At 38.9% G+C, this 26,200-nt stretch overlaps 1 protein-coding gene across 1 annotated transcript in view; it reads left to right on the top strand.

The window, feature by feature from the left end:
* MME (membrane metalloendopeptidase) overlaps positions 1-22,325 on the top strand; it is a 45,587-nt gene extending 23,262 nt beyond the window's left edge. The window contains exons 12-22 of the mRNA XM_075157673.1: positions 1,037-1,165; positions 2,093-2,191; positions 4,076-4,156; positions 5,074-5,177; positions 7,212-7,270; positions 12,441-12,560; positions 13,268-13,401; positions 15,624-15,689; positions 18,103-18,198; positions 18,370-18,446; positions 21,730-22,325. Of these exons, the coding sequence (XP_075013774.1) occupies positions 1,037-1,165; positions 2,093-2,191; positions 4,076-4,156; positions 5,074-5,177; positions 7,212-7,270; positions 12,441-12,560; positions 13,268-13,401; positions 15,624-15,689; positions 18,103-18,198; positions 18,370-18,446; positions 21,730-21,829 (1,065 nt within the window). The 3' untranslated portion in view covers positions 21,830-22,325. The remainder of the gene's footprint in view (positions 1-1,036; positions 1,166-2,092; positions 2,192-4,075; positions 4,157-5,073; positions 5,178-7,211; positions 7,271-12,440; positions 12,561-13,267; positions 13,402-15,623; positions 15,690-18,102; positions 18,199-18,369; positions 18,447-21,729) is intronic.
* The last annotated feature ends 3,875 nt before the right edge of the window (positions 22,326-26,200 follow it).

Here is a 26,200-nt window from a genome sequence, read left to right as displayed (position 1 = left end):
GAGAGGGGTTGTATTTACTTTTGCTATGTAAGCAAATGACTACGGATGCAGCCTGAATGTGTGCAGAGAGAAGAAACAGATTAAGGACTGACATTTTCTAGTCTATTCAGCTCTTTTTCAGTAATGAGTTACAAAAAGCTCCAGCATCACAGGCTCTTCAGGGGGATCTGCAGTAGATATTTCTGTGCTGTGTTGTACTGGTAACGTTTTCAAAAGACTATTCCTGTGTCCCTAATGCTTTAGGGTAAAAAGAAACATTAGTAATTTTCCTTTTCAATACAAGTAATTCAGTTCAAGGTGTAGCAGTTACAGAGCTTTTTACACCAAAGGTCATTGATCTGTACCTCTGAAGAGATGGGGAGCTGCTTCATTATGGAATATAAATCATATTCTTCATTGTAGAATATGATTTCAGAGAGTTGCCCTATAATGACACTGTCTGTTATATCCCCTGCATTCAGGTGTCATACCATTATATTACCCACTCAGCTTTATCACATATTTATACATTAACATGACAAAATCCTTGCACACCTCATAGCAACATCACATGGAGTAAACAAGCTTCTACTTTGCAGGCTCCCAAAGGCGGGAGGCTCTGACAGAAGCTATAGGTTGGGTGGAAAACACAATCTTACCACTGCAGAAATTAATTTGCTGCATAATCACAATGGCCCTGTCAGAGCTGGAACTGCCATACAGATCCCTTTCACCCAAAGTGAAAGCTTTGTGTCAGGGTATCCCTCTTTAACCTCTCCCATTCTTAGCTTTCAGAGTAGTTTTCTTCTCTCTACCTTTTGTGTTTTGGAAGGATAAGGAATATTGCTAATGATTCTCGTATTTCCTCAGCCTGTGACAGATATTCCCATTACAGAGTGAGTCCACCTAACTGCCATAAACACAAACGTGAATTAAATGCATGTATTTAAGGTCAACTAGGCTCCTCTGAAACACACATCTGCCAGTCAGTCACCATTCTGCTTCACCTTATGTGGGTCCAGATGTCATTATTTTACCTAATGTTTATGTTTCACAGGCACTTTACGGCACAACATCAGAAACTGCTGTTTGGCGGCGTTGCGCAAACTACGTCAATGGCAACATGGAGAATGCAGTGGGACGATTATATGTAAAGGAAGCATTTGCTGGAGACAGTAAACATGTGGTAAAGTCTTTAGCAAACTTAGCCTGTGTGCCATCTAAGCATCACTTAATTGTCACTTACCATGCAGTTCTTTACACAGCTTTGATGACACTTTTTATTAACCTTTTCTGTATAGCAGGTTCACCTTCTAAAAAAACTAACCTTCAGATTTGCTTCTTAATCACTGTACCACTGAGGAGTAACAAGTATGTGCTAGGAGAGTCATTTCTTCACCTAAGTACTTCTGCATTACTTGTCTTGAGCTGGCCTGCTTTCCAAGCAAATGACCACAGTGTGAGGTAATGTGTGAAATACGAAGATGAGGTGTGCGCACTTGGAGGAAGAGAGGCATCTGCCTGCTCCACTTGTTCTATGAGCCGGCCTTGAGCCTAAAGCACCACTGGCACATTAGCGATGGACCGCAAGCCAATACACACCCCCAAGGAACAGCACTTACTGAAATGAACAGTCACTGCTTGTTCTTTGAGACTGACAGTAGTTCACATCCTGCCAACATTGGGCGCAGGGACAATTGGTTATTTCTATTTGTTTTCAGTCACACAGAAAATGGCTGAAAATCAACCTGGAGTTAAGCCTTAGTTTCTTCCTATCACTCCTACTGTAATCCAGGCTTAAGAGATGCCATTTCCTGTGGTTGACATACACACAATAATATGATCAGATGCACAACATCCAATGGATGGATATCTGACAGATTTTTTGTAACCCAAGTTGCATTGCCTTCTGAGCTCATGCCCATTCCCTTTCCTCCCACAGGACAGGTTAAAAGTACTACTTAACTTGAGCTCCAGATTTTGAGTGTGGCCCGTAAACAGCATACGCTCAAGCAGCTAGTGCAGAAAAAACAAGTCTGTAATAAACTATGACTGTGGAAAAATAATTGGATCGTTTTATGTGGATTTGTAACATACTGATGTTTTTTCCAAGGTTGAGGAAATGATTGCAGATATACGTGATGTTTTTATAAAAACCTTAGATGAACTTACCTGGATGGATGCAGAAACCAAAAAGAAAGCAGAACAAAAAGTAAGATAAATCTTAAATATTGGTAATGTGTATGTCTATAAAAATCCGTATTTCAATTGTTTTTCCTGAAAAAAATAAGCAGTAACATCTATCACTATTTTATTTATACAAAACCACCATATATTTGTGTTTATATAGGCACAGCAGCTTACAGACTTCCTATATCAGATCCAGATTACATAGGAAGGGGCCTCTGTGGAAACAAGCACAGGAGGAATAGGAGCATAGGAGGAATCTATATACAAGATTAAGACCTTCCAGGCAAATCAGTGATTAAAGAACTAATGAGTATCTACAAGAAAGTAATACTGAAAATGAGAAGGAATGCTTTATGGTGATTTGACCAGCTATTAGGAACAATAGCACAAAACCAAAAAGTCAAACCACAGGCTGGACATCATCAGTGAGTTCTCTTTTAAGGGAAGATGTAGCTTCAGACAGTTCATGTAAGTCTGGAGTACCAGAAATCAGTTGTAGAGAGCTCTGAACTGGGAGCGAAGCAATTGAAAGAGCTATTTATTGCACCTCTATTTTGTTATACTGTTGCGGTAATAAAAAAATCTTCAATTTTGTGGTTTTAATGATAATTTATTATTAAAATTTAATTTTAAAAAAGCTTGGAAAATATAATGGTTTTATTAGTTACCGAACGGGACCTGGCATTTTCCTCCAGAATTTTGTGTTAGAAAATCTTAGAAAAAACCACTTAAAATAACTATCAAAATATTACTGGTTTATCAAACAACCCTAGACTGTAAAGTCCGCAAAAAGCTACGATTGCAACAGATAGCTAAGACAGTCATGGCATCCAGTGAGCTTATACTGATTCTGATGTGATCAGACAGTAAAGATGCCGTTATATGAACTGGTGCTTATGTAAGTTACTAGTGTTATTTCCATAGCTACACACATTGATCAGTCACAACCACACAGTAACTTCAAATCAGGAATGGCAGTGTAAGTCAGGTAGTAAACTGACAATCCTAAATAAATTCTGTACAGTATACGTACGTAGTCTATGAACTGTTCAAACAATTTATTTGACAAAATGAGATGCAAACTGTCTGAAAAGTTAGGATCAAAAACCCACACACTCTCCACATGTTGCTTGTAACATTCACTTGTTTGCGGGAATAGCCTACATCAGAAAATTATTTCTATAAACAATGTGATTTTACTGCTAAATTTATTAGGACATATTTACATGGAAATAGTAGAAAGAATTGCTGAAGAATCATTTGTTCTTTGGGTTTTTTTTAATTACTCCTAACATTGCCATGAAATACAAATCAATACTTGGCTATCAAAAGAAACTGAGTAAGGTTTGGGTTAAAAAACTTTGTTCAGGACTTCACATTGTCAAAATCTGGGGACATTTAAATAAATTATTTCACTCCAGTGTAGATGTGGGAGTTAGTTAAATATGAATACAGACCCAAACTGAGTCAAACTGTACAAATTTCTGAAAATTTGTACATGTGTTTTCCTCTAATGTACTGAAGCTAAAAAACATCCAGTTATTAATTTTATTTCTATTTTACGTGCTGTAAAATATGTCAAATATTTCAGAATTTCGACTATTCGTTTAAACCAGCCTTTCAACTCAAAAGCATAGTTGAAGTATGTTTGGCTGTCTTGTGCACATTTCTGTAAGTTTACTTAAAAAGAAAGGAACAGAAGATACTTTGTAGAATTTTCCATTGTTGTAATTAACCATAAAATTTACAGTGCTTTCAATGAATAAAAAAACGTAAACAAAAACTATATATAATTAACATCCTGGGTTTTCTGCAGTTGCTTCCATATTGCATTTATTATATAACTTATGACTGATTTAAAAATATGGCTGGATTTGCTATGGATATCAAATTACCTTGTCCCTAGGCAACAGCAATTAGAGAGAGGATTGGTTACCCAGATGAGATCGTGACTGATGACAACAAGCTGAACAGTGAGTACCAGGAGGTAAGTATGCGCAATAGGTGGTATAATTAGAAAAGAGTCTTAACAGAAAAAATGGTGAATTTGCCTTCACAGCCAAGCCAAACCATATGCATCTGCACAGAATAACTCAACCTTATGCTCAGTTGCACAGGTGTAAATAAGGATTTATTAAAAGCCAGTGTAGTACAGCTGATCCAGTACACATGGTGATAATTATTTGATGGTATTTCAAGGAAATGTATAAATTCTAGAGGAATTATGCTAGAACAAAACATGGAGCCAATGCTGTTCTGTCCAGTATTTCTAAGTCTGCTATGGATTGACGTAACACTGGCTGAAGTGGATGCATGTACACATAACTTAGTGCCTATTTATCCATGGATTGGAATGACATTGGACGACCCGTGTAATTTAAATGACATCTGAGCTTTTTCACTGCAAAATGTGACCTCAGCATTCTTTTATCTTGTAGGTTCATTTGTAAGAGTAACTCCATTAATGTATTTAGCCTACATGTATGTTCAGACAGAATATGTCTTAGAAGTCAAAGTTTTAATTTTGAAAAATACAGACATATAACCAAAAAATGCTTTTCAAAACACCATTTGAGCCTTATTCATGTGTTCTTTCTAAGATGGCTACTGGTTTCAAGCTGGCAACTCCAAAAGTTAGGGTCGAAACCAACAAATGCTGAACTCCACTCAAAATACATATATATAAAGAGGGAATAAAGATGTCTGGAAAAAATTATACAGCCACTAACATATATCCAGCAACAATATCAACTCTGTGATGTAGCGGAGCACCGCAAACCAAGTTCTAATTGTAGATCAAAAAATACTCTCTAAAATGCTTAAGACTAGATTTTCCAGATCCATGTATATTTTACTGCAAATCAGTAACACCACCCCTAAGTACTTTTCCCTCTTTCTTTTTAGTTGAACTACAAAGAAGAAGAATACTTTGAAAACATTATTCAAAATTTAGTATTTACCCAGAAGAAAAGGCTGAAAAAGCTTAGAGAAAAGGTGGACAAAGAGGAGTAAGTATTTAAAAATACGGTATATAGTCTTTCATCCAGTTTCCACAGGAGGGGGTACTTGGAGGGTAATCAGTGATGATTTAATGACCTTCATTCTGCACTTTTTCCTCCATGAAGATGGCAGGTAAGAGGGCATTGCTCGTTTCTCAAAGGCTGGACCTACATTAGCAAGTAGGGCAAAGAAATTGGGAGATGGTGTAGAAGGTTAAGTATTCTGGAGTAGGTCTAGTCTGGTCCTTTAGCTCCCAGAGTGATTAAGTGGACTCCTGCAGAGCAGCTTTTTAATTAAGTTCATCTGAAAGATTAATTTAATCCCTGAGAATTTTGTTTCTCTTGCTCAGAGACTGCATGAGAAAAGAGAAAGCATAGTTAAATGAAGATGAGCAGGAATTTACTTCAGAAATGTACTCCTGCTCTGAATTAAAATATTAATGTAGTCTGTAGATGTACCAGAAGACTGACACGGCACATTCCCTAGCCGCACTGGCTACTCTTCCTGTCTCAGCTCTCACCCATTTGGAAGTTAATTTAAACCAAATCAGAAAAATTACTCTGGTCAACATAGGTCATGCTAACTTGGCAAGACTCTTAATTTGAATAAGGGCTGCAGAGCTGGATTCATGTTGAGAAGATATGAAAACTACCTTTGTACAGTCTGAAGAAGAAAAGACTAAGGGGAGGTCTTATTGCTGTCCTCAACTACCTAATGGGAGGCGATATAGAGAAGCTGGACTCATCTCGGAGAAGCACAGTGATAAGACAAGTGGGAAGAGACACAAGCTGGAATGTGCAAAATTCTGACTACATGTTAGAAAAAACTTTTCACCGTGTGGGTGGTCAAACAAGATCCAGAGAGGTTGTGAGATATCTGTATCTCCATCCTTGGAGATACTCAAATCTTGAATGAACAAGCCCCTAAGCAACCTGATAGTTAGCTTCACATGGGGCCATATGACTTCTAAAGGTCCTTTTCACCTAAATTATTCTATGATTCTGTTTTTTATTACTTTATCATTTTCATAGTGCTGTTCCAGACTTCTTTTTTAAGTAAAAAAAAATCAAAACCTGCCACTGTTAGAATACTTTGCATTGCTTATGATTGGCATATGCAATACAGTTATCAAATACATCATTTATCATAGAAATTAATTTCACTCAGAGAGCACGGAGCCAGGAAGCACAACTTCAGTTGCGTAACGCCCAGCTATTTTATTTTGTAGAACTGTTCTGTCATTTTCTCTGACATCTTTTCTGAAATATTATTAAATGCGTAGAATAATGACCTACATCAAAACACTAGTCCTGCTTGTGATTCTAGGAATTTCATTAGGTGATCACTGATGAACGCCAGTAAAACTGTAAACTAGAAAAAAATAGTTAAAACTCATTATTTCCCATGGGTTAAGATGGAACCAAAAGTAATGCTGAGACCCTTCATCAAGGAAAGTAGGTATTATTTAAATTAAACAGGACTGTGAATCAAGCCGTGGCTCTGCCACAAGAGCTCATGATGATGTTTGCATGTACCTTCATTCCTCAAGAAATTGTGTTAAGGAAAAAAATATAGTAGTCTCTAATCTGATACTTATAACGTACTGGTATTTGAGGTAGCTGGATATATGATAATGATAGGTGACACAGAAATCCTTTTAAGTAAACAGTCTTAAAAAAAGTTCCATTATCCCCAAATGTTTAGATACCATTATAACCTCAGGTTCTGTGTTTCAGTTTCTTTATATGGGAAATTTGGCCTGTACAATGCTGCAGCATGAGCAGAAATAGAAACAAAAATTAAGTATCGTTCTTAATCAGTTGAATAATGAAGGGAAAGGGCTACTAAAATGATTAAGGGATTGGACATGCAATAAGAGGCTGAGCGCACTGGGGTGTTGGACTTGACAGTCACCTCCAAAAGTACCTTCCAATCTCAATTACTCTGTGATCCTGTGATTCAATGTCTAGGTTTGTTCCAGTAATCCTCAAGTCTGCCATTAAGAACTAAAATTCTAACATTTATTCTTCTGTTGTTACTAGGTGGATAAGTGGAGCTGCTGTTGTCAATGCTTTTTATTCAGCAAGTAGAAATCAGATAGGTAAGGTTTACCAACTTATTAACTGGATAAAGATTTAATGGCCAAACTATTTATATATACATGTATGCATTTTTAAAATCAAGAAGTGAAACGATCTTGATTTCATGGGGGTTGCAGAAGGGCCTCAGTGCAGCAAAATCAGAGGTTTCATTCATAGTGTTTTCATCTCCTCATGTTTTGAATTGCCTTTGTGCAGAACAAGGAAGAGGCTTCGGATTCAGCCATGAAAGCAATAGCAGTGTGGAGTGGCTAGAAGTTTAATGACCAAGTACATTTGGTGGCCCCAGCCTTTTCTTGTTTAAGGGATGAACAGGGACTACAGTAGCATTTTCACCTGAAGGAAACACTGACTAAAAGAAAGTCACAGAACTTCCTGCCATAGAGTACACGTGGCTTCCATTCCTTATAGCTCCTTCGCAATTCCTTTGTATAAGCTTATTTGGTATGGCTTTGGGAAGGATGTTGAATTTCATCCTGCTGGTTAATGAATACACCAGTTCATTGACTGAACTGCTCAAAATCCTGTAATGTATCACGCAGTAGGCCAGAACACAAAGCCCCGAACCTGTTCTCGTGAAGCAGTACACTTTGCTTTCCGTAAGGGTAATTACAGAGCGTGAGAGCAGCCTAAAACAAATGTCGTATTATTAAGGCAACAGATGTTCTGCATTCGATGATGAAATAATGCTGGAATATTAGTGCAAAAACCACCTTATTACCATTTTCTATTTCCTCATCTCCAGTACTTTCCCGTACACAGCTGTAAGATCCAGTGCTCAGAAGACAGACTCCAGCGATCAGCCTCAAATAAGCTGTGCTGAGCCAACTGTCCCATGCTGCATGGGACCAGGAACTCATGGGATCACTGCTTCTGGTCATTGTTCCAGAGCTGCTAAGTCCCAAGCAGACAGAAATCCTACACGGCTCTGTTACCACTTTCTCTATGTAAAAATAATCGTGACAGCTGGAACAAAACATTTGGAGCTCAATGTAACCAGCATTTCCCAAAAGACAAAGTTTACTCAGAAAATCTCTCACCAGCTATCTTGTCTATAGCACTTCAAGCTCTAATTATGAACCACAGTATATAAGAGCTCCATACTAATATTACTGTAAGTAGTCCCATTTAAATTGCAAGTCTTAACTGTTAGCTGTCTTAAATGCAAAGTTCTAACATACATTCTTTTACATATGGCTTAAGAAAAGTTTAAGGAATTTTGAGGCATCCTTAATTGCTGTTCTCAAGATTTGAAGTCTGCCAGATGACTTCAAGTTCACCGTCTAATTTAATTACCGTGTCATTTAATTCTTCTTCTTTTGTGTTGAAAAAATAAAAATGGAAACCTGGTAGATTAAGCCAAGGAAAAAATCGAATTTAAAAAGTAAGAGAAAAGTTCAGTTCAATGAAATAGTTTTCATAATGCTTTTGAGTATAAATATTTCTAATGCCAGCCTACCCAAAACCATCAATGGTTAAAAATAACTTAAAATAGAAAAGAAAGCATTAAAATGCTTTTAAAGAAATTAAAAAAAAAATCCATTATAGCTAAAGATTAGAACCGCATGGAAGCAGAGGCTTCTCATCTTCTGAACCATACCAGCTCTCCTCACAGTGGTGCAGTCTTTCAAGAGTCACAAAACATTTTACAACATTAATTATGCCTCACAATATTTCTGTCATACCTGTTCTGCAAATACTATTATCCACATTTCATAAATGCAGTGTCCTTTCTAAGCCATTAGTGAGGTACTATGATCCATGTATAACTCCTGAAAACAAGTCTCTCAAAAATGAAAAAACCTTGTCCAGCAGAGCTCTGCAGAGAAATGAAAAAACGTTATTTCTTGTTTATTTATGAAGGCTTCCAAAGAAAATACATGGTGGAGACATTATTTTCATTGCCAGGGATGAAATTACCACTTCTTTTCAGTCTTCACAAAGGCTTTCGATACAGTCCCACTTCTTGTATTAAATGAACCATTAAATCAAGGTGAAAGATGTCAGGTACTCTCCACCACTGGGCTCTTATAATACTAGTGTCAAAAATAATGTCACTGATCTGCAAGACTGCCACTGCCAGCAGGACTTCCAGTAGCACCAGAGGTAATCGGAAGCTTTATTTTGGGACCAAGTATCATACTTTATTACGTGGCAAAAGGCACTCCCTGCTGTTCAGTCTGCAAGCACATCTGCACTAAGCCCAATGGATGCAGTTTTCTTCCAGTTTTTACAGGGTATGTTTAATACAGCATACTAACATTTTCACAGTCAGTGTTTTCTGTGCAAAAAAATATTCATTTAGTACCCCCGATCACTTAAGTCTTGATTCTGCGAGTGCAGGTTTAAAGGAATAGCATCAGGTTTATAATGGAAGAAAACAAACTAAGCCAAGCTTTCCAAAAGGATTTTTCCTTTTTAATTATTTCTATCCCCACTGCAGAATTGAAGAAGATTTAAAAAAGTCCTGCAGTCCTAGATTTTCAGATTTTACTGAGTCAGGTGATCTGTTAAGCAGACTTCTGCAAATATGATCCTGACTTCTCCTGCTAGTTGCCTGTGTCTTTGCAATAGCTTGCACTTTCAGAATTACAGTTTTGGGTACAGTGGGACTGCAGCATTGTCAGCCTCAACATCATGCAGGCAAGAACGAGGAGGCGTAGAGAAAATTTTTGTATCGGTGCAGTCATAAACAGGGCAAGAGAATACAGCCCACTACAAACGGACTACTGGTGCGGTGCTGTTTGCATATGAATTCAGCAGCTACAATACTCGCCTATTTTTAGGTTTCATGTCCTCGTCAAAACTTTGGTGATATTTGCCATGGTTCATGAACTTTTCCAGTTAACCCAAACTGTTCTGGCTTTGCAGTGGGTTCTAAAGGTAAAACGTGAAATAAGCATTGTGAAATCCAAGATTTCATAGAGACAAAACTATGTTGACTTAACTCACCAGCACTGCTTGGTTAAGGATGGCAAGACAGTGCAATCAGTTCAGCAGGTGAGCATTTAGCTCATTACTGAACATTTAGCACAAAAATCTGCTCAGAAAGCTTTGTTTAAAATAGCTTTGTTCAGTAATTCGTAGAAAAGGAATCATGATTTGGAAGACTGAAACCGGTGACTGGCAGTTAATGTGAGCCATGAATTCTTACCTCATTCTTTAGCTATGGCATGCCACAGGATAATTAAAGCAGTCTGATCTTTAGAGTGATGTCTGAATTAGCTTAGTATTATGCTTTAAAAAAAAAAAAATCCCTCTAAAGAGGAGTTCTGTGCATGATGTGTAGGAAATTTAGAGCTCTATTATTACATTTTAATATGGTCTGATCTTCACTGTTCCATCAGCAGCACTGATCATAAGGAAGCACTCAACCTCAAAAAAATCAGCTGAATTGCTGCTAGTGAGGTAGCCCACCATATGTTCCTTTAGGTGCCAGCTACCTCTGACCCACAGGCAGGTATGCAAAATTGAACTGACCCATGCTGTTGGGGGCATACTGTGCGACACAGTCAGTCCTGGTAAAGGCATTACTGTTCTCAAACGTGTTCAAGAAGAAAAGCAACGTGTTCTCTTCTTTTGTCCAGGGCTGCACAGATTCTGAGGGAAATACTTTGCCTTTTCCTGCCTTGGATGTCCACAAAGCTGAGAAGTACAATCTGCCCTTTAGATCCCAAAGGAGTTGCACTTTTCTTTAAATCTCTACTCGAAATGTATCCCTCTGTGGCAGGAATGCCTGTCCACTTCAGACGTGGATTATGTAACAGAAGTCATGGAATAAGTTGTTTTCAGAAGGGTGGAGTTAAAAATAAATAGAATCTATGAATTCCAACATTTTACTCTAAAAATGGATGAGGTGACAGGGTGTTAATTAAACTGAACTGAAAGTCCTGGGTAACTGTCTGCATCCAGGGAGGGAAGATGGTCCTATGGGTTCAAGCAAAAGTCAGGCTGAGCTCCAAGCGAGTTACAGTTGTAATATTCCAAGCCACCAGGACTGATGTGTATCATTCTGCGTAAACATCTTGCCAGCAGTAATCTCCAAAAATAACAGCATTCTGATGCTGTACACTCCAGATATCACTGGTTTGCCAGTCATCAAAATGGCATTTACACTCTTGTCCTTACTGTCAATACTTTCTGATAATAACATCAAAACATTTGGCTATTTAATTCCACGTCAAACTAACAATGTAATAGAATTACTGTGACTGTAGGCAGCAGTTTGCACAGGACAGCAGAAATAGTTTCTTTTCTAACCTGTTTATTATTTTTCAATTTTCCCATGGTTCTTTCTCCTCTTGAAAGAAACTGCTAGAACTGTACTGGATTTACGCTGACATGCAAGAAGTATCTGTTTTCTTTCTTTTGTTGTGTGAAAACTGTCATCCAATTCCTCTTTTTTGTTCAGGTTTTGTAGAGTTACATACCTGTCATTCACAGTGAGAATTAGTACTTTATATTGCTGCAACAGGCTGAAATATAGGGAAAAGGCCTGCATGAGATATAAAGTGTAACCGAATATTTTATAGAATTTTTTTTAATTCTTCATTTATAAAAAGATCACAATTGCAACATGATTTCTTTTCTACTAATTTGTTTCTTAAAAGCCTAGAAAAATGGGCACAGAAGTGAGTGAAAAGAACTGCTTTGTTCCAGTTCTTTCATTGCCAGCTTGGCCTATTTTTATTGATTCTAGTGGGAGTTACTGGTATTTTCAGTGGAAGAATAAATTCCTCTCTCTCAAATTGATTTGTGGTGGGGGCAATGATCAAATAATTTATTCTTTTAGGGGAACACCCTCCCACTTTTCATGATGTTGTGAGGTTTATTTAATAATGATACAGGAGTCTGAGAATGCGAAGTGCTGTAAATTGGAAAAGTAAACTGCTTTTTTGCAAAGTAAAATAGTAACAAGCACAAAGTAAAAACTCATTATGATTCTGCAAGTGTCTGAAGAGCTTTACCCTAGGCTTGAGGGGGTAGGGGAGCAGTCCTGCTGATCTGTTCCTACTACCCTATAGCCATTACCACATGTCAATTCACTTATTGTTGCTGGTAAATCTGAGGGAACAGCATGACTTTGGTTGAAGCCCATAAAAACGGCCTGTTCGCACTGCGCACATAGGATAATGAGGCAGTGCCTGACTTGTGTTGTGGGTTTTTTTGCAGTCTTCCCTGCTGGCATTTTGCAGCCCCCTTTCTTCAGTGCATCCCAGCCCAAATCTCTGAATTACGGTGGCATAGGCATGGTCATCGGTCACGAAATCACACATGGTTTTGATGACAATGGTAAGGCACTGAGTTTCTAGTTACAAAATCTACAACGCACAGAATGATTTACATGCTTTAGTGCTTAATCATTCCAGGGGGCAGATAAAATGAAGATGAAATTTCCATATATAAGACCTAATCTGGATTTCTGAGGCTTTATAGTATTGTTCCCCATGATGATTCCCTAAAGCTCTATCCAAAGAATCCCACAGACACTCCTGTAGCTGCTAGGCTACAGCAACAGCCCAGGATGTGCGCCTGCGGCACACAAGGGCTTTTAATATAGTTGCTGGTCACTTGCTTTTCCCAAAGGCTATGTCAAAACCCATCATAAAATACACATAATTGTGAACAGGGTGTGTCACTAGGCTGGCATAGGTGTGAACCCAAGGGTCTAGTTATCAGACCTGCTGCCCAGCCACATCATTCACTTCTAGACCCGCACTATGGTCAGTCCAGCATTGAGTCACAGGTCAGAACCATAGCAGGCTTCCTAAGAGAGCCTTAATCCCATCTTCGGATTCAGTCTGAATTAGTTTGTTTTCCTCCTCTGCTGAAATACAGCCCTCGGGGTGGGGGGGGGGGAGGCAAAAAAAACATCATCTGTACAACTGCCTCATTACAGCGATTTTTTTGCATGAATGATTATATTTACTTGCTACCCCTCTTACTGCATCAAAAACCTCTTTTCCTGTATATGTAATTCTGTTAAAATACTATTACAGGCAGAAATTTTAATGAGAATGGAGACCTCGTAGACTGGTGGACTGAAGAATCAGCACGCAATTTTAAGGAGTTATCCCAGTGTATGGTGTACCAGTATGGAAACTTTTCATGGGACCTAGCAGGTGGACAGCAGGTATGTCATATTTATTTGTAACTACCAATGTTATTTTTAATGAGGAAGCACAAAATCTTACGTCCTAAACATGTAAACCCTTATTCACATGAATGCTCTCTTGGCTTATGGCCAACACTGTCGCCCCTACACCAAAAAAAGGGGGGGGGAGGGGGGCAAAAGAGATTCTTAAAAATAGTGGTAAAAACTCCACACATACACTGACTGTTCTGAAAGAGGCAGGATTTATGTTCTGAAATTCTAGAAGCCTTTTTGGGCCTCAAAGGCTATTTTTTTCTGTTCCATAAAGGAACAGAAAACAAAATTTTGGAAGTTTGAACCTCATTTCCCCAAATCTTGATGCACAAATAATATATATCCCCATCAAAACAAATCCTGCCTGCTGCCTTCCTTCACTCAAAAGTTTCTTGCTCCTTCCCCAAGACAAACATCTAGACTACAGAGCAAAAAAGTCTGAGAAGAATCAGGGTACAGTAGGAGATGAAAAGATGATATGCAGATTTAGGGGAGGCAGGCAATCTAAATGTGACTGCATTTATAGCATTCTGCACAGTTAAAATTATTAGGCATTCAGTGTAGTGCCTGTGTCTGGAAGCCCTAATTTCACGAGAAGAGTTAGCAGGATCAGGTCTGTTCTGTGTCCCAACAAGATCAATATTCCATTAACTCACAGAAACAGGTGACAGTGATATTACGACTACTCATACCAAACAGACAACCAGTCCTGTTCCTATTAACTGCAAGCTGCAAAACTGCCACTGGAAGGAAACAGCCCTGTATAAGTAACACAGCGCTTCACAGCATGTCATTTCAGGGGTGAGCAAATGCTCTGCTAAGGCACTTGCACTGTGTCTAGCACACAACCCAGCTTTAATCATCTAGAGACAGTTAACCATCCTCACACTGCTCCCTCCCTGCTGCCATAGGGGTTTTACTGTCCCGGGCTGGCAGTGCACAGACTTCAGAGCTACAGATAGCAAATTTCAACCACAGTTACTAGCTGAGCTGCCATCATTCTGTCAGCGAAGGTACATACTGCACCAGTGCAGTTTTCAGGTCACAGTCCTGCACCTTCCACACGGCAAGTGTCGTGACAAGTGTCAGCCCCGGACCACTGCTGCACAGTAAAAGAAGGAAAGCAGTTTTACTCCAGGAGCACTCGGTTGCGTTGCATTGTGGAAGACTGCTGAGTTTTAACATCCACCTTGTTTATTTCGGACTTCACTGGATAACCACATGCGGCACTGAAGTGTGCCTGTTCTTCTGTAAAGAACAAAATTTCTCTTGGATGGAACCTCCTAGAGTTAAGTGGCGAATGAAAAGACACTTAAAAGAAGCTTTTTCTCTGTACAGGAAGCTATTTCTCTACCACTGGTCTGGTTTTCTTAGAAGCTGACAATATATTCCGTCATACAGAACAGGGAAAAGATAAAACTTCCAGCCCTGAGGTCTTCCTAATCTGTGTGTTAAACTGTTGAGAGAGACCACTGAACATAGAGAATAATATTTCAACATATTTTTCTGCCATTTTTCACATGTTAAATTCAATCTAATGATGATTCTAAGTTTTGCAGCTTTGAATATCATACCCCAATATCTTGGCCTAAAGGTTGAAAATATAATTTTTTAAAAATAAAATTACAGATTCTTCATTACCAAAGCTTCATCATTTTTAGTGATGCTTCACTGACTTACGAATACTATACCAGCTAAATAAATATCTTCTGTGTATCTTGCTACCAAAGAGCTACCTAACTTGCCTAATATACAGGAAAATACTGACTTTCTAGCAGATTTGCTGATGTCTGTTAACTGGTAATTTCAACTATTTGGATTTTTACTTGTTTCATAGACTATACAGACAGATTCTGCCCACTTCCTCTAACTGGAACTGTAGTAAGAAGCTGAGGGTTAAAGACATAGAGAAAATAGGAAGAATTAATGAATAATGACTAAGCATCAGAAAATCTGGGTAAAAGAGATATGAGAGCCTAGAAAGCCTGTAGGGGAAGGAAGAGGATTAGGGAAAACAATAGCATTCGCATGGATTTTGACACATGGGAGGCAAAGACTTTTCAGAGATGTTAACATAATCTTCTGCTAAAACTTCAGATTTTAAGGGAATTCTCACCTTTAAAAAAAAAACGCATAAAGTTTGGCATTACAGGTCCTGGATAAGCTCTTCTTTTCAGAAAACTATACTCTTCCTTTCTATTTTACAGCTGAGTGGAATCAACACACTAGGAGAAAACATTGCTGATAATGGGGGTATTAGACAAGCGTATAAGGTAAGAAGTATCCATTTTTCTATTTTAGCTGAAACCATCACAGATTAAGAAAATTAATTTCAGAGCCTTTGAAGAAGAAGTATTATTTTTGTGTTAGGGACAGGACCATACCTACTGCATCATCAAGGCATGGTTTAAAACTATTGACCAGCTGTTGTATTTCTTTCATTCTGTTAATTATTTTGGGATACATATTATCTCTTCGTAGTGCACTCTTTTTCAGCTGACTTCTTTCTATTTTTTTTTCCTTTTGTGAATAGGGAATTTGTAGAATGAAAACATTTAATGAATCACACTTGGACCATCACCTAACTAAACTGATGATACTGAGCAGCTGTTTGCCTCTGGCTGTCTGTCTTCACCAGCTTTTTTATGCCAGGAAGGAGGGACAGAATGACTTCCTTCTAAGCTCTATCCATAAACAGTCTCTGCCTACATGGAACACTATTCACTGTTCAAAAAACTGTTCAAAATACCATCTTGTACAAGTGACTTGGGTCCCCTGTCCAGGTAGCCAAAGATGTCAGTGACATCTGGACTCCTTGCACTAAGCCTTCATGGGAGCTTGTATGCTTTTTGGCTTTCCTTCCATTCTCTTCCTGAAATAGATACTTAGCCCCTTAGATTGGCCAACTTTGAGACTGAAAATAAAAGCAGCAGAGGTCTTCTCTTTGTGAATGCAGGTTGAGAGGTGAGAAGCAGGTCAGCTGCTTCTTTTCTTGTTACTTGCAAATCTGATGGTTGCAGGTCTTAATAACATGATCCTCCCTCTTTTTCCCTGAACACCTTGTTCCATGGCAAAACATTCAACACTTGACAACTGGAGTGCTGTCATTCCTCAACAAAGAGCCTGCTGGGATGCATGGGCCAACTCAGCTTCTCAAAGTTATCATCACAGCTTCTGCAAACAAAGCCATCAGCAACACTTACTTCACTAGAAATATACATGTTTGAGGGCAAATACAACTAGTGAGAGTTTAAAGAATGATTTGGAAGCCTAAAAGAGGCATCAGTATGGCATATTAGATTAGTCTGATCTTCAATTACTGGAACATTTGTGCATTTAAAAAAAAACCCAGTACAAACCCACGAAAGGGCATACTCTTTCTGAAAGGAATGGGAGTAGAAAGAAAAATTAGGAGGTCAGAAGTATTACAAAAAAAGAATTAGATACTCATAATTATTGTGACATCACATAAATAGTAAAAAAAGGTCCAAAAGGAATCTTGAGAGGTCATCTAGTCCACCCCCCCTCCTAGCAGGTAGAATCAACCATTTCTGTATCATTCAAGCATACCATAAGAGAAGTTCCACTACCTCCTTGCTGCAGTTTGAGTGCCATCATGTCTTTGCTTTCAACAGTGGAAACAGAGAGCGATCTGCTCCTTTCTTTTCTGCGACCTTTTACGTATTTGAAGACTGTTACATACTTGAAGGCCCAGACTTCTCTTCTTTAGACTAAACAAACCCAATTCTTTCAGTCTTTCCTCACAGGTCATGTTTGCTAGACCTCTGCTCATTCTTGCTGCTTTCTTCTGGGCCCTCTCCAGTTGGTCCACATCTTTCCTGAAGTGCAGTGCCCAAAACTGGACAGAGTGCTCCAGCTGAGACCTGCCCAGTGCCAAGCAGAGTAGAAAAGATTACTCTGCAGGAGACAGAGCTGCTGCGGGTGAATCTTTACACAGACAGCTCTGAACCCCGATGATTTGGAGGCTGGTTTAGCACAAAGCTTGCTGATGCCTCACCGCACCTACCCCTCAGTTGATGTCAGAGAATCTCACAGTCATTTCCATTACAGAACATATTCTACTTTTTAAACACCCAACCATCTTGCTTTATGCAGTCATTAATTAACCCTGTGAAAGGATTTGCTAGGTGAATATGTAACAGTCCAATGGAATTTAATACATTAATTATTACAAAGCTTACTGAAGAGTACTACTAACTCTCTGTAACAACTGTATTTCAGAACACAACTGTCCTCCTTTGCGTTCTTAATTTCTTCCCCTGTAAAAAGGTGCATAGTTATGCAAAGATCTTGTTATCTGGGTGTACCCATCTTACCAAAATTAATCCATTAGCCTTGGCTTCTTTTAGCTACAATATATTGCCTTCTTTAAGCCTGTCTCTCTTACCATTTATTCCAATATAAGTCGGGCAGCTTCACTAAACCTGTTGTAAAATACTACTGTAAAGCCCATTCAATGAGAAAACTGTCTTGATTCAGTCAGGCCACTGGTATCACAGTACTAAGAAATGGCCCTGTCTTTTTCTGCTTAAAGGTGGCATGTGGTAAGATGGATGGCCAAGGTAGTCCATGATTAATTACGTCAAAGAACCCATGTTCCTCCTTGTCACCATTTCGACTGTCTGGGCTGGAAGTTGTAACGTTTCTACTCAATTCATTCTACAGGCCTATAAAAACTTTGTGAAAAAGCATGGAAAAGAAAAACTTCTTCCTGGTCTTGAAATGAACCACAAGCAGCTGTTTTTTCTGAACTTCGCACAGGTATTCTATACTTTTTTTTAAAAAAAAACAAAATATACATTTTTTTCTTTATGTTCTGAGGTATTTTGTCATTTATTCTCACAACATTAAGTATTTCATAGTGAAATGACAGCAGGTCTCTTCCTGGACAATCTTATTGCTAACAAATGCTTTTCTTTGTTACATCTGTAGGTGTGGTGTGGAACATACAGACCAGAATATGCTGTGAACTCCATCAAAACTGACGTGCACAGCCCAGGGAAATTCAGGTCAGCATGTATAATAATCTTCAGTGCAGTTCCTAGGTGCAACACAGCTTTTAGCTATAGAATTTAAAGAACTCCACACAAAAACCTAGGTTGCACTTACCACGGTAGATTTAAGCATATACATATATATAGGCATACCACGCTGAAGATGGTTAAGAGAGAGAAAGACAGACTGTCCCTCTAAACCTCCCAGCCCTGCCATGCCTCTGTGCCGACAGAAACAGGCACAGTCCTTCCCAGGAAGCTCCACAGGCAGAATGAGGCTGTGGGGGAGTTGTCCTCATCCTTGAGATGATACAACTTAATTCTGTCCACACTATTGAGAAGCTTTGAACAGTCGTCATCCCACGACACAAGGACCATCACTTGGCTGTTACCAGATGTGCATGATTGTTACAGCAGAGTCACAGTGACTGTGTCTGGAATCCAGTGCTCTACTGGAAGTCCCCTGGCTCCCGCAGTAGCTCCTGATAGGGTTCTCATAAAGACCAAAGGCTATGGATGGACTTCCGTACTCCACTAAAGTCACAGGTAAAATCTCCAGTTCATCTGTGGAGTGCAAGGATTTTACTCTTCCAAGCACGGAGAAGAATTAATCTTCTTTTAAACAGTAATACTGACATGAGAGAGAAATGACCTTCTGTCGATAGCCTTTGCTGTCATTGGAATGAGGAATGCCTTTGCCATCTAGAGCTAGAAAGACATTCTGCTGTTCCAACAGAGCGGATTGGCCCGTCTTCACTGTTAACAGCATTAGTTGCAATGCCTGCAGCCCAGAACTGGTTATCCCAGGTGTTACACAAGGTCACTATTTGTCCTCTCTTGCAAGAGTAACAGAAGTGAGTTTTAGGTGGAAGATCACTGCCCCCCAGTCAGTAACAAACCTGTATGCTGTGGTGCAATAAGCAAATTTGTATTTTCTGCCTTGTGTCCTCAGTCAGCCTTCCCAAGAACAGGTGGGCTTGAATTCAGTAGAGTCATGCAGGAAACTTGGTTGTTCAGGGTGGAAGTCTTTGGGCCACACTAGGATCTTTTGTTTTGAACTGAAGTCAGAGCAACCTATTCATCAGTAGTGTAGCAATGTTTTTGCTCTAATAAATCCGTTTGGGCAAATGCTATGAGATCAAATAGCAATGTAGACATCACAACATCTCTGTTAGCTTTGAAAGGCTGTGTCATCTCCAGGATTCAGATACACAATGGCTGACTTCTCTCCTGATACAATTCAGTACATTAATCCCAGTATCTTTCTTTCAACGGCTTTGCACCAAAGCATTATTTTGTTTATCCCACATACTCAAATATTTAGTGAAAGCAGTGACTGTTCTTTCAATTGCTACTTGACTGGCATTTCACTGTGGGTGGTTTTTACACTATCTGCAGATCTCTCCCGGAGGCAGTTTATACATCCAGTCCTACAATCAGCAATTTGGTCGCAATGCTAATGAGGCTCTGCAGCAGTTCTTCAGAACTGTGCCTCCTCTTTGCATATCTAATTTGTATGAGTCACGAGTCCTTTGCAGTTCACTAGTTCAGCATCTTTGTGTAATTGTATTCGTGTACATCTTGGATATATTACATCATGTATTGTGCTGGTTTTACATCAGTATGAAAGGCTATATAAACTTTATATGGAATTACACAAGTATTAATGAGAAACCATACAACATTTTAGGATGTGAAGTAATTTTCAGGATGAGGCCCCCCTAAGAGCTCTCAAATACAAAGCATTTCAGTACACAAGACATACCCACAAAATTACTGCCTAATGACGTAATATTAAAATGTCACAATGGCTCCCAATGTGCCTTTTTTTTTTATTTGAGGGGTGGGGTGGGGTTTTGTTTGTTTGTTTGTTTTAACACCTGCTACACTAACTGCAGGCTATTCCTCCTTACAGGTAGGACAGGAAGCTCTTCATAAAAATTGTTAATTGCATAGTACAATTTTAGTTTATGGGCTAACAACTCTGAGTACTGGACAGGTAGACTCTTTTGTCCACTAGAAAAGTAAGTTAACAGAAAGATGCCTTAGATCAGGTAATTGTCAAGGGCAGGCGAAAGGGAATCTGTGTCCTAGCATTAACATGCAAAATTAAAACATAGCAAGTACAACAAGAGATACAGGTCAAGCCCTGCTTATGTACCAAATCCCTGTAGTTCTGGCGATATTAGTGTTGAAGCAGGATTCTTATCCCACTGCTGTTTTATCTGTTTGTTAATAACAAATAGAAGTAGAGTTTTATAACACCCAAAATACTTTTTCTCTGTTTCTGACAAAATCCCATTTTAGCCATTCTAGTCTTTAAGAGCAATGAAGCACTGCTAGATCACTTAAATGCATGACTCTTTTTGTAATAATTTCTCTGCACTGTCTCCTGCGCTGCTGCTGGCTCCTGAGACCTGTTAGCAAATAGTCTTGCTTTTGATCTTGTAGAGACGGTCAAATTGTTGCAGATGTCAGCTGCTGAACTTCACCTCAGCTTCTGTGGACACTTCCTGGTTCTGTTGAATCTAATGATTAAGATTATTCACAGAATAACCACAAATTACTCAAAGAAACAGCTCTTCAAATAATTCCTGGTCCACAATCAATGTGCACCAGTATCTATACTTGACATTTGAAGCTGAAGTTGTTTTCCTGCATAGGTATGTGCATGCTGTATTTCCCTTCCTGAAGGAACGAGCAACTTCTAGCAGATATATTCACATACGTTCACAATTACACACATAAAAACTGCTTAGCTGGAATATCCTTGTATTCACTTGAAAACTGTTCTTTGTATGAATCTTTTTTCAGGAAACTCATTCACTGGAACATTTGTGGAGAATGCCCAGAGAAGCAGTACGATCTTAGTTAAAACTTGATTCGTGTAAAAATGTAAATGGACATTCACTGAAAAGTTACGCCGCAGTCCTCTACCTCAGGGTCGTGCTTCCCCTTTACCAAGAAACTTGTCAGCAAAACATAGCTGAAAACATTCTCAGTGAAAACTAACTACAAGCAATAAACCTGTTCCTAGTGAAATAAATGGAAGTTTTGTGAGAGCCAGTAATGCAGAAGGGACAGGTCCTGTATTTTGGGGAGTTGCAATAGGGACAATACAAACTGAAATGACAAACCACAGCCACCTGAGGTGAAATGGAAGCAACAGAGTTAAGAAATATAGGCGTTTCCCACAGTATTTTGAGGTGATGCAAAAAAGAGTTACAAAATGTGCGTCGTCTTGTTTGTTTTAAACAAAGGCAAGCAACAATTAACAAGATGTTGTTTTGTTTTAAAGGGTCATAGGATCATTGCAAAACTCTCCGGAGTTTTCTGAAGCCTTTTCATGCACCAAGACAAACTACATGGATCCTCCTAAAAAGTGCCGAGTTTGGTGATGGAACTGTAAACCTTGCATCTCGAGAAGCTTTCCAGAAAAAGAGAAATTTTAAACTAATTTTGAGCTGGGGAGAAGGGAAGAAAACTGAGGGAAATATGCTAGAGTAGTCACCGTAATTCTTAGTAAACAAGCAAAAATAAAAAAAATCACACATCAAAACATCAAATGAAGGACGAATGCCAATGCAGCAATTAGCTGCACTAGCTGATCGGCTCCTTTTCCTACCACTGAACCCTGTGAAATCTACATCACTTTACAGTGTACAGTAACATTTCACTTGTAGTTAATCCTGTTCCTCATTGGCCAGTGGCTTTTTGGATTTTTTAAAAAAAGTCAAAGTATAACACATTATCTCCCACTCGTCAGTGAATGCATATTTCTGATCAAGCAGAGGAAGGAAATACTAAGTAACACACAGTTTTAGCCATCATAACGTGATAATGAGACAACAGCTTATATCCTAAGTGTCAGACTATGTACCCTCTGCGGTTATGATAAACCTGTTCTACCAAAAGTTTTCATTTTTACTTGAAACCATTTATACAAGAGGAGTCCAAAGACCTGCTGTAATTAAGTTAAATAACTTCTCACTAATTATTCCAGTATGTTTTATCTGAAGTCACTATTTACAACAGTCTATTTACTGCTTTCCAGCCAAACTAAAATCGTAAGTAATTTATTAATTTTTGAACATATAATCTGTAAGATTGTGATCAAAGACCCTTTCACAGTTTTCTAAGCTTTTTCTTGCTTTCTCTAAAGTTGGTCTTTTTTAAAGTTTCTATTAATGAATAAATCATAGTTTTTATATTTAAATCTGAGCTACACTTTTGACTTGAAGTATTGTAATATATTTTATCAGTGGCTGCATAGAACTGGGAAATTTGAGTAAAGCATGGTATTAGGCAATAAGACAAAGTCTACAAAATGGAGCTCTCCGATGGAGTATACCAATATTTGAGTTTTCAGGCTGAGTTTCTCAGTGTTTAGGATCTGATCCTGCACATAATTTGTACATGTTCTGATCGATGTCAGTCCCCACATCAGTAAAGCTGCACAGCTGACTGCAGGAATGGAGCTTTAAGTAAGAAGGTAAAAGGCTTTAAATCTGCAATGATATGTATTAAACATCCTCATGCAGATTGCAAAGGAACTTACTGCTTTGTATATCAAAGCAAACAGATTTCCAAAAATAAGTACCAGATACCTCGGATGACTGCTACAATAGGTGTATTTAAAAACCTATGTTCCTTTTAGCTTTCTGAGTTTGTCATCTGATAAAAACATTTTGATAATAAACTGAAATTGAGCCAAATGCAATGTGTGTTCTTTATATGAAATAAAAAAGTACCAAAAATATTCTCTGCAAATAAATCTATACTCGCCCCGAGCACCACACTGCAACATCTGTAACAATTGACAAAAGGAGAATTCAAATCATTTTGTTCTAGTTTAAAAGCAGCTCTCAGTATGTTATTTAGTATCCAAGGAAATCGCACCAAAATTGCCTGCAGAAAGCTTCCTCTTCCAAGACTTCTCCCCAACAGTATGTTAAAGAGAGCAGAAAATAGATTCCTTTTCATGAATTCCCAGCTGGAAGAGTCTGTGCTCAATGCAAGAGCAATAGCAAAGGCATCCGGTAGCAGCCAGTACAGCTCCATCGCTGCTGGAGGCACGGTGGCTGTACCGGCAGTTTCTAAGCAGCCATGGAAGGATCTTTGCTTGTGGTGCACCCCACAGATCAAGTGGCCAAAGGCCACCACCAAGCACGTTTCTACAGACCCTTCAGAAGCCACGTGATGTCCAGGGCACAGAAAGGACCTGTACGGGCCTTGCACCCACACCATTCTTTGTCTGGGCACTACCGCCTGTAAGTCACTCCTGACCACAACAGGGAAGCAATGAGTGAAAAACAGCAGAAGTTAGAGAAAAGCGGTAGAAAAAACCAAAAAGTTCTGTTAACAGGGTTTTTACCTCTCTGCTAGGCCCCTTTCTGTATTCTTCTCCATGTATTTGTCACAGAACTTTCTATACTCTTCATCATTAACCTGATGCATCCAAACGAAGCTCAATCCCTTACAAATTCAGGCCCATAAAACTATGAAACAGGAAGTACCATTATCCCCATTTTACAGCTAGACACGGTAACACTCATCAAGGATAGAAAAGAAATTCAGAAAGTAACTAAGTAAACCAGTGGATCACTAAATACAGAATAAATAATATTAAATGTAACAATCAAATACAGAATCGCTAATGTGATAGTGAATAGAATAGCAAAAAAAAAAACCCGCATGAGTAAGTCAATACAGGTAGATGAGTTGTAATGTCTGTTCAATAGTGTATTGGCAAGCTTTTCTGATACACCTCATGTTTCATTTGCGTGCTAGACAGACAAAAACTAGAAGAGCATATTTATTGTTGGAGATAAAGATTCCTCCCTCTGATTTTCAACAGCAGGCATACTACACAGTGAAGGTTTTTTCACTTCTGAATGACCTATATGTACATAAAAATAGTTGCATCTTGATTCACGCTAGCTCCCGATGCAGCAGGGAAGGTGAATTCATATATACTACCGAGGATGCAGTCATTTCTTCCACCATCACGGTAAGAAATAAAGCCATGCTTGTGAAAATATCCAGCAACGCTCTGGCCAGAGCAGCAACAGATACTCTTTAGCAAAACACAGACACATTTGACAGCTGGCTTTAGACATGTCATCGAACCCAGCTTTTACATTCATGAATTGTAAGACTCTCTTCCCCAAACCCCCATTTCATCACTGCTTCCCCCTCCCATCTACTTTATTACAGACCATCCAGCTGTAACAATGAGCTAAGAGTTTGGAAAGAAGTGTGTGAAATACAAACCAAACATAATGCATATGACCAGAAGAAAGGCAAAGTTTCACTAGTCATTGCTGATTGCACAAAGGGCCAGAAATACCATCCTTTCGTTACATGAAATCATGAAATAAAGTCAATGGACATGTAGAAGACAACCCACAAACACTCCATGATTTGATATAAGTGAGTGAGAAAGGTTTAAAGAAAAAGGACCTGGTCAATGTAGGAACCTAAATAGTCAAACTGTTTGTAAAAGTCAGGTTTACATATGCCCATGCATCTATACAGCTTCCAAAACCATCCCCCTGAGAGACCCCCTCCTCCCTCCCTCCCTCCCCACAACTACACGGGCCTGTAGGTGCAAATGCGGCTGCTCGTTTCCTTATTCCCCCTTTGGAGTAGGCGGGAAAATAAATGAAGGGTTGGCTTTACTCCTGGCTAAAGCGGCTGAATCGGAACTGCGTGGGTAGCTGTGACTACTGAAATAAGCCCTAGTAGGACATGACCACACTCCAGAACCAAGAGAAAACGGAGAAATCATCTGCAGTACAGATCTGTATCTCAATGTCTCCTGATACCAATCCTAGGCACATCATACACCACCTCTCATCAATTTAGTCTGCTCCAAAAGTCACTTGGCATATCAGCCAAGTGCAGGAAAGCCTTGTATCAGCATTTAACAGAAAGCTAAAATGTAAAATACATGTCTTAGAAACCAAACTTTAACCAGGGGCAATTATGATTTCCTCACTCATGCAAAAGTGAAATTCATGTCTTCATAAAAGAAACATAGCACTAATCATTCGGATGAGATATGAGACATTATGAGAGATATCTGACATTAACAAGCAGTGACAATCAGAATATACCTTTCATCACAGCTTGCAAACTAATTAGTGCCAGTGAGGATTTTCCTTCTCAGACTGTTAATATGTCAGGGAAGTATTTATAGACATGCCATGGAAAGCATTTACCAAAGGCCTCAAAAACAACAAACAAGACTGAAGGACATGTCACTCAGTGCAGCATTCATATTTTACTGCTTCTTTGGTTCTGCATTTAAACGCTCTAAGATTTCACAGCAGGAGTTCAAGTTGTGTGCAAATGCACTGGTCCTGTCTAGCATTCCCATGAGCTTGGCATGAAGCATCCGTAAATTCAGTAAATTGCCAGATTTACTGCCAAAAGTTATAAAAACAGTAAACATGGTATCACTAACACAAACACTGCTGAAGTGTTTGCATTTTCTGTAAATTTTACCTGCCTTGGCTACATTGCCTAAGAAAATGTGTTTCTGTTTTACTGAAAAGATGCTTAGAATCAAGTTGGCATGAACACCAGAGATACGAAGAATTTGTGACAAGATATATAAAAAAAAATTAGTGTCCTACCAAGTGTGCATCAGTGTGTGTTTGTTAATGTTCAAAACCAGAAAGAGTCAAATAAAGCAAAAAAGAGCAAAAAAACATCAGTATTACCTCAATGGAAGGCAAGGAATTTCTGGAAGAGGAGAGTATTCC

The sequence above is a fragment of the Calonectris borealis genome, chromosome 9 (genome assembly GCF_964195595.1).
Source record: "Calonectris borealis chromosome 9, bCalBor7.hap1.2, whole genome shotgun sequence".
In the NCBI taxonomy this organism is placed as follows: domain Eukaryota; kingdom Metazoa; phylum Chordata; class Aves; order Procellariiformes; family Procellariidae; genus Calonectris; species Calonectris borealis.
This window is presented reverse-complemented; position numbering and strand designations above follow the sequence as displayed.